This window comes from Clytia hemisphaerica, unplaced genomic scaffold (genome assembly GCF_902728285.1).
Source record: "Clytia hemisphaerica strain Z4C2 unplaced genomic scaffold, Clytia hemisphaerica genome assembly, whole genome shotgun sequence".
NCBI lineage: Eukaryota > Metazoa > Cnidaria > Hydrozoa > Leptothecata > Clytiidae > Clytia > Clytia hemisphaerica.
In genome coordinates, this window is record NW_027104390.1 from 1,688,944 (window position 1) to 1,704,804 (window position 15,861).

The window sequence follows — 15,861 nt, forward strand, 5'->3', positions numbered from 1 at the left end:
TTCAGAGGAAGTTGGTCAGGTCCGAGAAGTGGGGGATTTCCAAGCAGTGTCTTGAAATGAGCAAGCCAATTCTCTTTTCTTTTCTCTGGAGATCCTCCTTTGAGCTGGATCGATGGATGATCCTTGCGCCCTGACAGTTCATTGATTGTCTTCCAAGCAGCTGAGTGTTGATTGGAAAAATGAAGATGTGAAATAGAGTCAATTTTACCTTGAATAAAAGATGCTTCAGCTGTTAAATAAGCTTCATCTAAATATTTTTGGGCGTCAGCAAGGCGTTTTGAGGTTCTTCTGGTTGCGCGAGATAGGTGCCTTGCTTTGACTTTATCGTATTCATTGCGTGCTGCGATGACAAGATCATTTTCAGACAGATGTGTTCTTTTGGTTTTAACTTTTTTGGGCAAAAGAGAGAGACAGACATGTTCATTTGCGTCTACCAAAGTTTGGTATTTCTCTTCAATATTGTGATCGGGACGAGAGAGGAGGTCAAATCTATTTTTCACTTCAACCGCATAAATAGAGCGAAGATTAGAACTTGTATAAACTTGTTGCCAATCAATAGATTTCAGAGGGTTGGGTTTGCACTTTTTAGAAGATCTCAAACTTAGACAAATGTGTGCAGAAACGACTCTGTGGTCTGAGCCAACAGAAGAAAAAGAAAAATATGATTGAGCATTTCTGACACTATTTTTCCATTTATTCCGGACAAGGACATAGTCTATTTGGGATTTAGTTCCAGAGGGATGTTGGAAAGTCCAGAGCTTATTAGTATTTTTCATAAAAAGTGTATTAGTAGCAACAAGCTGATGTTGTAACATAAAATCAAAGAGTTTATTACCATTTCTATTTGTCGATTTATGGTATGAAAATTTTACATTATCATTCCCTAACTGGGCATTAAAGTCGCCAGCTAATATAAGAAAGTTATGCGCAGGAATAGAAAGGATAGTTTGAGAAAGAATGGAATAGAAACTATCGACATCAACCTGTTCAGAGACATTAGTTGGACTGTAACAAGCTACAAAGGTTGTTTTAGGGTTGCTATTAAATTCGGCAACAATAATTCGATTTGAAATTTTACGGAGAGATAAAAGATTTTCTGCTGCTCTAGAAGAGAGAAGCATACCAATACCCCCGATTGTTGTTCCCTGGGAATTTTTCCATGCTGAGGCGGTTACAAGCTTGTTTTTACCAAGATTTGAGTGGAGGAATTCAATGTCTTTGTGTAGAAATCTATGCTCCTGAATACTGAGCACATCGATTTGGAATTTAGAAAAACACGAAAGAAGCTCTTGTTTTCTACTAACAAGAGATAGAGAGCGCACGTTGAAAGTGCTAAAAATGGCTGGATGTTTGCAAACTAGTAGTCTTTGTGTTTTAGGTTTTGTTACAGACTCAATCCTATCACCGTCAACTCTCTCTGGTGAGTTTGGAGAAGACGGTTCATTGGTTTCGCGGGAAACAAGGTTTAAGTTTGAAACTGAGAAAGCAGGGGCTTTAACCCTGGTGCTGTTTAAAGAGTTATTCATGGTATTTCTTTCGATAGCTAAATGTTTCTAATGCTCCGCGCCACTGGATACATCATAGGGAGAATGACAGTAAATACTGTCTAAAGAGGTCAACCACCCCATGAGGCAAAAATAAAACACTGCAAGAAGCCAACCTATGCAGAGTGTGCAGTACCCAACTAACTTGGGCAAAATCCCTTTAGCCTGGAGGCCAAACGGACAGATAGGAGAACCATACTAACGGTTTCTTGTTAAATGCTTCTACCACTATTCACTTTACCTGCAACAAAGTGAGATTTATTGGTTTTCTCCAGGTTTTACAGTAATCCTTCTGTTTTGTGGAACGAAATTTAATGTTAAAACTTGATAAAATACAGTATTTGCGTGATAAAAAGTGAATTCGCAGTTATATAGTTAAAAAATAAGTTTGTATGTACAGGTTGAAAAATACGGTTACTATTCACAGTCAAAAGTCTTAGTCAAATGAATCTGACTGAACTTTTGAAGATTGGCTCTGCAGGGCAAGGGCGCCAGACTTCCAGAAGGAAGTCATCCTTGGGGAAGACTTAAGTAGTCTACCCGCATACCCATAAATATATCGAATTGAGAAACTGAAGAAAAACAAGCAAGGAACTAGAAGATAAATCAAGACACGAAAATGGTGTCATTTGATAGAGGGTGCTTCATTTTCTGTTTGATATCCTTGGTCATCTCATCTGTTTATTTGTATGCAATTGATGAAATACTCCTGGAGGAAGGTAAGTCGTGGTTTAACTTCCTAAGATGACAATCAAACAAGATGAAAAATCATTACTTTTGTAAACTATTGTGAGCTGCAATAGACTCTCTATAACTGGAATGTCTCCTTAACTCGAAGTTTTATAGCCCCTTCAGTTATAACAATACCTTGTACAAAAGGGGGCTCAAAACAACTTTCGATCTTTCACTTGTTTGCAGGATATTGTTGCGTAAAAAAAGTAGCTTTGATTTATCTGACTCAGCATGAAGACACTGCTTAAAATAAGTTTCTTTTATTCCCGTAGAAAACCTTTTAACTTTGAGGTACTCTTAGCTATACATTTTAAAACTTTACATTCAGTTTTGCCTTTCCAAAATTTATTTGAGCTTGGTAATGTAACGTAAACTTGGTCCTTTTTCTGGTAATTCCACGAGGGAGATTATTTCTTTTTCTATCTTTTATTTAAAGCCGCTGAGCTGTTTGAAGAATCAGATTCATCGCGTGAAGATGACGACTCTGCTTTCGATATCATCGCAAAAACCAACCAAGGTATAATATAGATTAACAAACTAGTCTGTTAATAGGCCTTATCGAAGTTTTTGATTATTCTAAAACAGCGATGCATTTTGGGATTGTTTTGGGTGTATTACAATAGAATTCCCTCGAGGCATTCCTAAACTATTTGATTATTTTCAGCGGGAACAAAAATTAGAGGATAATTTTCCACTGGGGACGATATTTTGGCCAATTTTTCAGTGGGAAGGGTTCCCAGTGGGTCTGTGAGAAGGGGTGTGATAAAGGTTAATAACAAGATTTCTCCTGTCTTCAATTTCATTTTATTTATGATGATATCTTAACTTTCTTTTTAGCTGTTATGAATGGGAAAAATGCATTGTTTGAAGGTGATATCCGTCTTGCTGACGGTCCTGAGGGTGATCCAGCCAATCAGAATGCAATCCGGTCAGAAACGTTGAAGCGTGCGTTGCGAAGAGATCAAGAGTATCTATGGATCGATCGAGTAGTTCCGTATGATTATTCTGATATGAAGGGTATGGATTTGTGATAACAGTAATCTTAAGGCCTGTCGTTTTTGTGAGGTCATTGGTCGGTTGAAAAATGAAGCAATTCCATTGGTAGAAATTGACGTAAGGGATGAAAAAAGTAGAACTTACTTCAACTTTTTTTTTTGTTCGCGCGAAACTTTTTTATGACGTAATCTTTTCTTCAGGCAAAACAGGTTAAGAAAAAAACTTTCGCGCATTTCGCGCGAAAGTGGAGTCCGGCCTTTACGGAGCCATGGCTTGTAGAGTGAATGCGTGCATTGACGCCTTATGTGCTTAATTTACGGAAGCCAATGAAAGAGAAGCCTCAAGGGTTAGTGGGGGTAACTCAAGGGAAACATAACAGATCATCTATTTTGCACACACCACGTTATGCTCTTAACGGATATGACGAATATGACGACCTGGCCTTTTGCTTGAAAACGACAGCGACAGCGACCGGGTTCTAATGTTTATGATTAGCGCTAGATTTAGATTTTGGTACGATTGTTTTGCTTTAGCCAATCACCGCGCTCTAAAGCTCATTTGATATTCATTCCAAATCTGGATGAAAAGATAAAAGCGGTGCGCAAAGTATCAGAATCTGCTTGGAAATTATACTTGTCCTTACATTTTGATCCTTCTATTTATTTTTGCTTATTTTATACTATGTCCGAAATAGTTGTCTAGCATGTTAAACACCAGCTATTTCAATCAAAAACTTACCATTTCTTTTTGTATAGAGTATGAGCGGGAAGATATTGACAAAGCGATGGCCGAAATCTCCAGTGTATCCTGCATTAAATTTGTTAAACATACAAATGAAAGAAATTGGGTCCGCTTCGTAAAAGAGAATGGGTAAGTGCACTGAACCATTATAGAGCAATCTGTCAAAAACTAGGCTTCTGCTCATCCTCTAGCAAAAAAAGTTTCTTATAGAAATATAGGAAGTATATTATAGTCAAAAACGAACTGTTCTCAAACTTTTCGTAACGACCTAATCAAATCTAAAACAAAAGCGTTTTCAATAGAAACGATCAGAACACTTTGGGTAATCAGAGAAGCTGGTTTTCTTTTCTATCCCATCTCTCTGTTGAAAAAAGAGTTCCCCTAATGGCTGGCTGGTGCTACTTGAATATGACAGAAAATACATTTGATATACCCACATCCCGCAGGTACTACTTTGCTCAAAACCAAAGAGAGTGTTTTTAACTTCCAGGGTCTTGATATGATAGGTCAATAGGTAAGTGTGGCCTGTACCAGACAGACAAGACTTTTTCCAACATCTTTCTGTCTACGCTTAACAAATATTTTCACTCCTCGCTTCTAATAGCAAGTTTATGTATTTGCGCTTTTGACGGTGACTGACGCGATTTGGAATAACCCGCAGTTTTGACTCACAAAATCGGGGACGATAAGTGATTTACCGTCGTCCTCAGTCAGTCAGGATGTAGAAAAATTAGAACCTTACCGTCTCCGACGCAGAAAAACACCGGTAATTTTGAAGCTGTTATACAGTACAGTTTGAAGGAATTGTCATTACTTTAATGTTTTGTGAAACACTTTAAAAGTAATAGACAACAACTAAGCTGGCTAATAGAACTATGATTTACTTATGACTGGTAGTGTATATGCACTTTTGAGGACGGCGGAGTGGCTGAAGCAATTTGGAAAAGCCCGCACTTCTGACCTGCAAAATCGAGGACGGTAAAAGTGCTGATTTACCGTCGTCCTCAGTTGGTCATGATCTAGTCAAATTAGAACCTTACCGTCTCCGTCGCTGAAAAGCACACATACATAAACTCGGTAATCGAAGTGCAAAGGCAGAGCATTTGGCTATGGTGCGCGAGGTCATGGATTTAATCCCTGTACCGAAGTGGTACTTGGAGGAGCATCAAGATTGAAATTCCCTGTTCAGTCAATACATATTCAATATCCAAGATGATCGAATAGGTTTCGAGATTGAAATACCAAGTACAAAATTTCCCGCCAAAATTTAATTTTTCCATCATCCGTCAAATTAAATTCCTTGCCGATCCGCCAAATTAAATTCCTTCTGAAAAAACTTTTTCGGCCATCCGGCAAATTAAATTCTCGCTAAAATTTCTTCCTTTAATTTACACAAATTGTAAATTTTCGCATAAATTATGAGAAATTCACTTTACATAAAAATTTGCCTGCTTTTTCCGGGACACAATGTAGAGTCAAAGTAATAACATTTTAATTAGTTTCTCTTATTTCTTTTTCTCAGATGCTGGTCCTCTGTTGGACGATTGTTTTGGGGGTCTTTCGGACAAAAAATTAGTCTTGGCTCAGGATGTTTCAAGCATGGGATAATTATTCATGAAATTCTTCATGCATTGGGTTTCTGGCATGAGCAAAGTCGTCCTGATCGCAATCAATATGTTCAAATTATGTGGGAAAATATTGCTGATGGTCAGTTTGTTCCTTTGATACAACTTTTTATTTGGACTTTTTTCTGATTGACGTTCTCGAATTCGATTTTTAGGGTAATTTGATTTTCACTGAATAAAGGAGCGTATCGAAAAGTAAAGCATCGAATTAGAGAGCGCCAACAGTAGTTTGTTTAAAGAAAACATTTATCAGAGTCTTCATGCTGACTTGCCTGTACCAGACGACCACGGCTTTTTCCTCGACACCGTTCCGTCTGTTACTTGCTTTTTACAATTATTCCCCCAGAGATCTTTGGGGGGATAAAAATCCTCGGCTTTAAGCCAAAGAACCGTAGCTTTCGACTGTAAAAAAAAACTAACCAAAAGAATCTGTCAACGTAAAGGAGAGTTTCAGTAAACAAAGCACAGACTGATAAAAAATCGCGTTTTGGGATAGAGATAGGCCTGCTGACAAAGTTTTTTATTTTTATTTTTTAGGTCAAGCACACAATTTCGAAAAATATAGTAACGAAAGAGTTGACGATTTGGGATCAATATATGATTATTCTTCTATTATGCATTATGGTAAAAAGGGATTTTCCAAGAATGATAAACCCACCATTTTGGTAATTGGTGATCCAAATCAACAGCTTGGCCAACGTGATAAACTATCAACAGAAGATATCATTCAGTTGAATGCCTTATACAGATGCGAGGGTATTTTTTCTTTCTCTTTAACATTTTAACTAGCTTAAGGACAAACTCAAGCCCAGTCCTTTTGTCACTTTTTTTATAATTCTGATAGGACTCATGATTCAGTAAAATAGAAAAAAAGACATGGACTCGCTGGGATCCCAGCATCACTGGAAAATTCAGCCAAAATCTCGTACCTAGTGGGAAGAATACCCTACAATTTCATCCCCACTAGCGAATTAACTTTGATTTCATCCCCATTCAAAATTCAATGCTTAAAAATTACACTCCAAGACTAAAGCTAAGGCTACACTGATAGTTTTTTCAGGCGGCTGCAATGCAATTAGCGTTGCGTTGCAAGCACGCGAGAAATTGCAAAATGTAGCACGTCAATTTTTTCTGCAAGACCCACTGGATTTTTTAACCTCGGAACAATATAATTTTTATCCCCATTAGGTTTTCAGTAGAAAATTTTATCCCCACTGTTGGAAAAAGTTTCTCTGGGGCTGTGAGATAGGGGTGTAAAAAGTGAGGCAATTGGCTCTGGTTATGAGATTTGGCTTAAGGGAACTAATTTAGGCGTTGATCATTTTTGGCTGATTTATAGAATTCACCCAATAAAGACTTTTTTCGTCTTTTTTCGTGATTTTTGTCTAAACAAACGTTTGAGCAAAATTACTTTTCAGCATTAGTCAAAAAATACAGTATTGCTTCTGCGGCAAAAATAAGGTCCTCACCTAATTAAAGCCCGAAGGGCTAGAGTAGAATCTCTAACCTTTCTCAGGCAAGAAAAAGTGAAGCCTTAAAAAATGCGCAGTATTTTTTACGACAGATTGAATCTAGCAATTCCTTTGTTTACGATTGATATTTTTTTCGAAATTTAGCGGTAAATTTTAGTTTCAATCTGTCATTTGTGTAAAAACCAGGCGAGCCGCTAAAGGCCGCGCAACTTTGGTAGGATTTGTTGGCTTCAAATCCTACCAAATAGATTGACTTCTTTTCCCACAACGCCACTGCTTACGATATCAAAAGGAAGTTACTCTTAGGTTCCAAATAAACGGGCCCGCCCCCGCTTATTATTTTTTCAAAAAATTTCCAACTCCTATGGACCTTTAGGATCCCCCCCCCCCGTTTATTAATTTTTAAGAATATTTTCAGCTGTCAAAGAGAAGGCCCCTTATTTTTCTCTTGTAGATAGCCTGATTTTAGCCTATGTTTACCTTATTTTTGGGTTTTCAGAAGTACAATCTCCAACCCCCGGCTATTAGGTCCCCCGTTTATTACAATCTCGAACATTTTCCGACCCCCCCCCCCCCCCTCGTTTATTTGGAACCTAAGACAGGGTGTCTACGGGACCTTGAAAACCTTGAAAACCTTGAAAATGAACCACCCAACCTTGAAAACCTTGAAAATGAACCACCCAACCTTGAAAACTTTGAAAACTATCAATTTTCTGGGAAAAACCTTGAAAACCTTGAAAAATCGTTAAAAACCTTGAAAAGCACTATCCAGTCATTCGAAAAGTAAGAATAAGTAAAAAACCGCCTGCGGCGCTAAACCTTTATAACATTTAGAGAATTCCATATTTCCCTGTTTCTAGTCACAACGAATGCAACATATATTCTTTTATCGTTAGCTGAGTTTTTGTCACTAATTTTCCGTTTGCATGAGCCCTAAGAAATCGACTGCTCCCCAATTTTCAAATCACTTCATGGCGTCTTGGAATAATGGCTGTTCATCAATAAAATTTCGAGGATTCCTTAAAACAACTCTTTTGGAAATTGATTTTTGTAAAAAAAAATCAAAAACAAGGCGTTGTTTAGCCATTTGAAAGAGTCAAATCAAAATTTTCTTTCGTCGGCGCAAACCATGGTTGTGCCTCCTCGGTCACTGTAAACAATTGGTTTTGCTTCTAATTCTTTATTTCTACAGTTGGAAGACTAGGGAGCTGGAGTATTTCTTTTTGTGGTATTGTTCTCGAGAGGGAGATAGGAATTTAACTGTGGAAGTAATTCCCCGGGCACCAAAAGCGAATAAATTTTATTTGCTGTCCTCTATTTTTCTTTCACCTACCACTCTGAAAAAGAAAAAAAATTCTTGTAAAGAGCCATGTCAACTGAGTATCAAAAAACTTTGAAAACTGCCAAAGTTTTTGCCAAAAAACCTTGAAAAACCACTTAAAAATGACCAAAAAAAACTTGAAAACCTTGAAAATCCCGAAAAAAAATCCGTAGAGTAATAACTTTCACCATTTTCCAATAAGTTCGAAATGAACTCTGGGATATTGCAACTCGTACAAATTTGAGGTAAAATAATTATGACGTATGCGACGCGAAGCGCTATTCAAGAAAATGAAATTCAATTTTTGACAAAATTCAAGAAATGTTTTTAATATTATATTAGTAGACGTCCTTAGTGAAGAAATTTTCGCGGAATTTAATTTCGCGGCTTTTTGACAAATCTTATCATAATTAATTAAATCATTAATACAAATGAACAAAAAATGATGCCTTTGCTTTTAAGATTTTTTTCACAGTTTAAAGATTGGACATTTGATCTTTTAGAGCCACAAGATGGTCACTGGGGACGATGGTCTTCCTGGGGTGAATGTTCACACCAATGTGGAGAGGGAAAAGAAAAGCGAACACGAAAATGTGATGATCCTGAAACAAAGAATGGAGGAAAGAATTGTCCGGGTGAATCTGTTCAATCAAAAGATTGTTACATTAAACCATGCGCATTGGGTATGATATATTCGATGATACTGTCAGGTTTTTTTATGATATCGTAGATTTTTTGTGCATTAGCTCTAGTTTAGACGGTCGACTTTCTGCCCTGTATATTCAATCGTTGAAGTGTGCTAAAGATACGCTGCGACTTGACAGACGCAAGCTTCCAAGCCCTGGCGTATAACATGACACCTGAACGACACTGGGAGAGCGATGTTCACGTGAGGCCAAACCTAATGAGTGCCATGGCACGTCATTATGCCAGCCACACTCTTGGGCAAAAAGCGGGCAAAAAGTTGGCAGTTATTTGCTTGAAAAAGATTGAAAGAAGACATTGCACATTGACGTCAAAAGATGGAAATGCATGTACTTTAAACAGCCAATATTCTGCCCGCTTTCATTCACAATTAGAATAGGGAGGACGAAAAGTGGGCCGTTTATACTGGAACTTAGAACTTCAACCAGCTTAAAAGTCAAGCACAGTGGAAAAGTCACTTTAACGACGAGAGTTTCCTCTAGAAAAACAACCTTTTTAAAAGGATATTAGAACCATCCCCAAGATTTGTTCAAATATGTCTAACACCATTTCAAAAACCATGTGATAAAACCATATGATACGGTGGAGTCTCTTGAACTAGAATCTCTATAACTCGAACAAGTTTTATGGTCTCTTCAGTTAACAATGGGCTTTTCCAGAAAAAAATTGAATATGGGGGGGGGGTGGAGGATGGAGGATAACAATTTTCAGTAATTTACCCCCCAGACAAAGTGACTTTTGACCCCCCGGACAACGGGTTTTACCCCCTGGACAAGCATCAGTTGACCCCCGGACAACCCAAAATTACCCCTGGACAGAGCAAATTTACCCCCCGGACAATATATCCTCCACCCCCATGTACGGACATTTTCTGGAAGAGCCCAATGCCTTTTAAAAACGTTACTCCATAATTCGAAATTCCTTTAATTCGAACAAATTTGCGTTCCCCTGTCCGTGTTATTGAGATTTTGATAAATTTTGGAGGTCATCTTCGCTATAACTCGTAACTGGCCACTTAGCTTGTTGGATTCATTCATTTATTAACGAAGATGTCGACAATATTTGAAATTTTTAGAACCGGATGATTGTTTATTCGACGGGCAAGGAATGTGTTTTTGGCAAGACAAATCATATGATAAATCATACATGTGGAAAAGAGTTACCGGTGGAACACCGACTCCTTCCACTGGCCCTGATTCTGATCATACAACACAGAACACTACTAAAAACGGTAAGAAGATTATATTTCAACTGATATATTCACTTTTTTTTGAACGATACTTCGATGATTGCATGAGAACGTGAGATTCCTGAGATGTGACGAAAACTTGAAAACTGATTCAGAACAATCTTAACCTTTTGTTTTGGAAACATTTCAATGTAGATAAGATCTTTTAGCCCCTATATCATCTCATGCTCAAGGGTTTCAAGAATATAATTATTCAAATCTGTAAATTTCGGAAAAAAATGAGAACCGCTGAGCTCCAGTCAAAATTTACTGTTTAATATATAGTTGACGCTCTCTAATTCGACGTTCTACTATTCGATAGGCTCCCTTATTCGATGAGAATCCAATTCCCCTTGAAGATCGAATTAGAGAGTGCCAACTGTGTGTTCCAAATGATTCTTTCAGGTCACTACATGCTTGCTGAATCATCATCACCCGCCAGACTTGGAATGAAAGCTTCTCTGGTCAGTAAAGTGTTCAAATCAACAACATCGGTCAAATGTTTAACATTCTTCTATAGCATGCATGGAATGGGGATTGGAGTTCTCCGTGTTTTTGTCAAGTTTCCGTATTCAGGTACTGTTGAAATTTAGCTACACTGAAACGCCAGTCGGGCTAGACCGATATCACGCGGGAAAAGTGAACGTAGGAGTTAGGTGTGCGTAGGAAGAAATTTTGTCGGCGGGGCAGATTCTAGCCACATACTAAATTTGTAGGTCTTCGGCCACTGGAAAACCGTAAGTTAAAGTTTTGAAGGTCTTCGGCCGCTAGCGTAGGTCTTCGTCCGTTGACGGAAAAAAATCTGCGTCGGCGGGAAGGAGTGAAAGTTAATTAGCACCCTCTCACCAACTTCCGCTCGTTCTCCTACGCAGCTTCTATTTCAACAATCACCCAGCCGCACGCGCTCGTGTTTTTGCTCTCTGAATGAATAATTAACAGACTAGTTTACTATTTTGGCCATAACTCACGGATGGGGTTAGTACTCTTGATGACAGATGAGGATAACCCCTAGATTTGAAATAAATAAGCTCAGCCAGATATCAATTTATATTTTCGAAAAAATTAGACCCTACTAGAAAAAAAGAACCTGAAAGATAATATTGGTATGTGATAAATTTAGTAGATTTTGATTAAATTTTGCGACAAACTCAGACACTGAAAAGAGGGATCCTAACAAAAGGGGCATATCCCATACCCATCTTCGCCTTAGTGAATCCACAACTCGGCCAAATCCTCAGAACTAAATTATTATTAATGGGATTTTCCAGAAAGAAATTGAATATGGGGGTGGAGGATATAACCCTTATTGGAGATTTACCCACGGATATTGTGACTTTTGACCCCCGGACAGCAGGTCTAGCCCCCTGGACAAGCATCAGTTGACCCCATGAACATTCAAAAGTTTCCCTCAAATTGAGCAAAATTAGCCCCAAACAGAGCAAGTTTACCCCCCCCCCCCGGACAAGGCAAATTTTGTAGATTTTTCACTACCCCCGGCCCCCGGGCACTATATCCTCCACCTCCCCCCCCCATGAACGGACATTTTCTGGAAGAACCCAATGACATATTTTAAAATTAAGAAATGGGATTCTTCAATGGTCTATCATATTGGAGTCTTGACATCAATTTTTTCAACATCCATTCGTTTTAGGAAAAGAAAATAAAGTTTGGGAAATGATAGGTCCACAAGGTCCAGGATGGAAAGTAGCTGAAGTAGACATCCCTGAAAAACCTGATAATTACAATGAAAGGAATTCTTATATCTTTCTTGACTACAAGGTATATTCTTTTAAGGTCTTTATCTAATTTTATGTCCTTTATGTCCTATTTTCGCGATTTTTTTAATTTTGATTGCGTACAAAAGTCGCTGAGCACAAAGCAGACAGAGATTAAGTACACAAACATTTTTGCGTTCTTGGTAAGACCCGACCAATTGAACCGCCGACCTTTTAAATCATATGTTGAACGGTGAAAAAGAATGCTGCTATTATATACATGTTTCGGACTCGGTCCGCTCTCAAGGGAATGAAGATAGATATCCTATAGATTACAGTCACTATAATTACCTTCCATTAGTTCCATTTATACTTAGACGGAAAAATCGTCTGAGACGAGAAGTTTATAAAATGTGATCTGTGGAGGATATCCTATTTATTGAAACAAGTACACTCCTCCATAATGCTCATTTTCTAAATTGCTCGTCTCAGACAAATTAATCGTTTCAGTATAAATAGAACCATTCTCTTTAAAGATACGTTTCGAAGCAGAGCGTGGACACAGTTTTCAAGGAGACATTGCATTGGATGATATTTTTATTGTTAACTCGCTATGTTCCAAGAAAAAAACACTTGTTCCGATACTGAGCACCACCCCAACGACCACCACTACTACAACAACGACCACCACTACTACAGCAACGACCACCCCAACTACAGCAACGACCACCCCAACTACAACAACGACCACTCCAACTACAACAACGACCACTCCAACGACTACAACGACCACCCCAACAACTACCACGTCCACCCCAACCACTACTACCGGTATGTCTGATACTCTTTAGAAGGCTAATACTTAAGAAATGAAATCTAATCTAATCTAAAAGGGAAGGCTAATCGCCAGAAGTGGATGAAATTTCGCTATAATGTTGTTGAGAGAATAATCGAGTCTCTTTGCCAAAGGTTTCCGGCTTAGACAAGCACTTCAGGACTCAGGGAAAATGTTGTCTCGGAAAAACTTGTCTCCTTTTCACAGTTATATCACTCTATTCCGATCTCTGATAACATACCAATGTTACTTATTATCGGAGAACAATGTGGTTACTAAGCAAAGGTTCCAGCTTAGAATTATGTACTCAGGAAGAATTCCGCCTCGGAAAAACTTGTCATCTTTTCAAAGTCACTTTCTTCCTTCCGACATCCGATAAGATATAAAGCATATAATAAGTATAAGCTATGCCTGGATGCTTTGAGAACTTAAGCATACACGAGCCTATGACCAAGGGGCATACACTTGCTTATAGAAAAACATGTAAGATACTAATGTTACGTATGTTTTTCTCTTTAATTCCACATACAGATCCCTTGTTCGCCGAGTGTGGTATTCGCATTAAAGCCATTGGGTGTTTTACCGACTCTCCAGCCAACCCGGCACTGTCAAAGATGATTGAAAGTTTTCGACCAAATAGTGTTCATAATCACAATAAGAATACAATCGATTGGAAGAATTATGAGACAACACTTAACACGTGAGTAAACATGAATGTCAATCTAGTGCCCAGAGCCAGTCGAACCAGTTTTTGTTTGATGTGATACATAGAGATGATACAACCGCTATCAGAATCATGAAAGTCAAATCTTTTTTGCAACCTGCGTATCATCAGCTTTTTTAATGCTTACATTTTATTTCTTGTGCTTACTCTGGCGAAACGTGGTAAATAAAGCCTGAAATACACGGGGACGAGGTTGACCTCTTTGATGATTCTGACATCGCTCACGAAAAGATTCATTGCATGAAGTCCATCATCAGAATCTTAAAGTGCTGCAACTATCGCTGGGAACAAGGTTGTGAAATAGTTTTTATTTGTTCACCCCACATGTTTGTTTAGGCGAAATAAAGGCAACAATAGCTTAGGTACTAACAAAAAAACCGTTAGTTTTTAACACAGTTTTTGATATGAAATTATGTTTTATTCTTTAGCCTGCTATGTTCCTGTTTAAAACGTACAAAAATTCAAGGAATGAAATTCATCGGTCTTCAATTTTACGGCGAATGTTGGAGCTCCGCTAAATCTAGTTATGGTTACTATGGCAACAGTGACCAATGCATTAATGGAAAATTCAAGGAATGCATTGGAAGTAAAGAAGACCAGATTTGCATGGGAAAAGCTAACACCAATTATGTTTATCAAATTTTGTAAACATTATCAAGATTTGCAGAGTTTGGGAAGTGCGCTATCGCACTGCGCAACCAAAGCATGTTGAAACTAAGATAATACCGTCGCTTGGCATAAAATTCGACTTTCCAGACTAAGATATAACGGTATATATTAATAGTGTGTATTTAACTAACCCATTATACTTTAGACATACAAACTTTCGCGATTTCGGCCTTTTTCGCGAAAGTAAATGTCTCTGAAAATTCTTAACAGAGCAATTCGCGAAAGTTTATGCTCGAAAAAATTCTCCAAAAAAAATTGGAAATCTATAAAACCTCGAAATCGTAATAAATATCAAATTCTCGGCATATTTTTTTTTCCTTAATGCCTTTTTAAAGTCGAAGAGCAACCGTCTTTATCAGATTTAAGGAATATTTTTCACTTTTCAGGCAATTTTCATTCGAAAATTCACATTTTTATCCAAGGATTTGCGAAAGTTTATACTCGTGAAAAACATTTTTTCCTCAAATTCGCGAAAGTGAAAAGTTTGTACGTCTAAAGTATCCTACCAGTGAAACCTAAACCTCAGATGATTTTTCTGAAATAATCTTGTTATTTATATTTTATCAGAACAAAAAATAATCGTATTTTGTATGTTAGGAATTTCAAAATTATTTTTGTAGTATTTTTGATAACGTAATATAAAGTTTTTCTAATAAAAAAGGATTTATTTATCTTTGATTTGCTTTTATTACCTTTTATTTTGAATGGACGTAATTCTATGTGTTGGTCGCTTGAAAGGTATCATGGGATGCCAAGCGATGTGAAAGTCTACACTGTACCTCACTGGAGAGATTATAGAACAATCAAAGTGCTATGTGATGGTCTATATACTCTCCAACTCGCACTTCGCTTTTTTAAACATACTTCGCTTTTTTAAACATACTTCGCTTTTTAAACATACTTCGCTTTTTTAAACATACTTCGCTTTTTAAGGACTCTAATAACACTCACGAAACATGTTTTAAATTTTCCTGCCATCCGCCGAATTTATAGATTGAATTTCGAAACAGTGCAAAAAGACGGTCAAGGGGTTCGAAATCTACTTTAACAGTCCCCCGGCTTTGAAGGCTGAAGTGAGGGGGCGAAATATTAGGGTAAATTGATGCTGCACATCATGGTTGGGTAACAGGGAAAAATTTTGGATCTTGGGGTGTTAAAAGTGCTATTTTAGAACCCATTTTGAGTCAATTTTAAAAGAATTTATAGAAAAATAACTGAAAGTTTTCTAAATCGCCTTTCTCGGCAAAAAGGCGAGGGAGTCACCATTCGCGAAAGTTTATGCTCGCAAAACAATTCTTGACAAAATAACAAATCTGTAAAACTTCTAAATTAAATAAATTGTAATAAGATTCATGGCACTTTTTAGCCTGTTAAAGCCTCACAAGTCAAAGGACAAAAGTCTCGATCCAAAAGACGATATCGGCTTAACGAATTCTCCCCGAATGATTACCCATGATGCATTGCGCAAAAAAATTCACGGACTATATTGACTTACTGAATTTTTTTGCGCAAGGCATCATGGGTAATCATTCGGGGAGAATTTCGTTAAGCCGA

General features: G+C 37.7%; 1 protein-coding gene across 1 annotated transcript; it reads left to right on the forward strand.

Moving 5' to 3' along the window:
* The first annotated feature begins 2,151 nt into the window (after positions 1-2,151).
* On the forward strand, positions 2,152-14,286 carry LOC136819818 (protein SpAN-like). The gene is made up of 13 exons (XM_067076058.1): positions 2,152-2,263; positions 2,713-2,793; positions 3,114-3,293; positions 4,028-4,142; positions 5,536-5,720; positions 6,176-6,394; positions 8,935-9,114; positions 10,212-10,367; positions 10,770-10,940; positions 12,016-12,143; positions 12,616-12,910; positions 13,446-13,614; positions 14,067-14,286. The coding sequence occupies exons 1-13, from the start codon at positions 2,164-2,166 to the stop codon at positions 14,284-14,286; spliced, it is 2,199 nt and encodes a 732-aa protein (XP_066932159.1). The 5' UTR covers positions 2,152-2,163.
* The last annotated feature ends 1,575 nt before the right edge of the window (positions 14,287-15,861 follow it).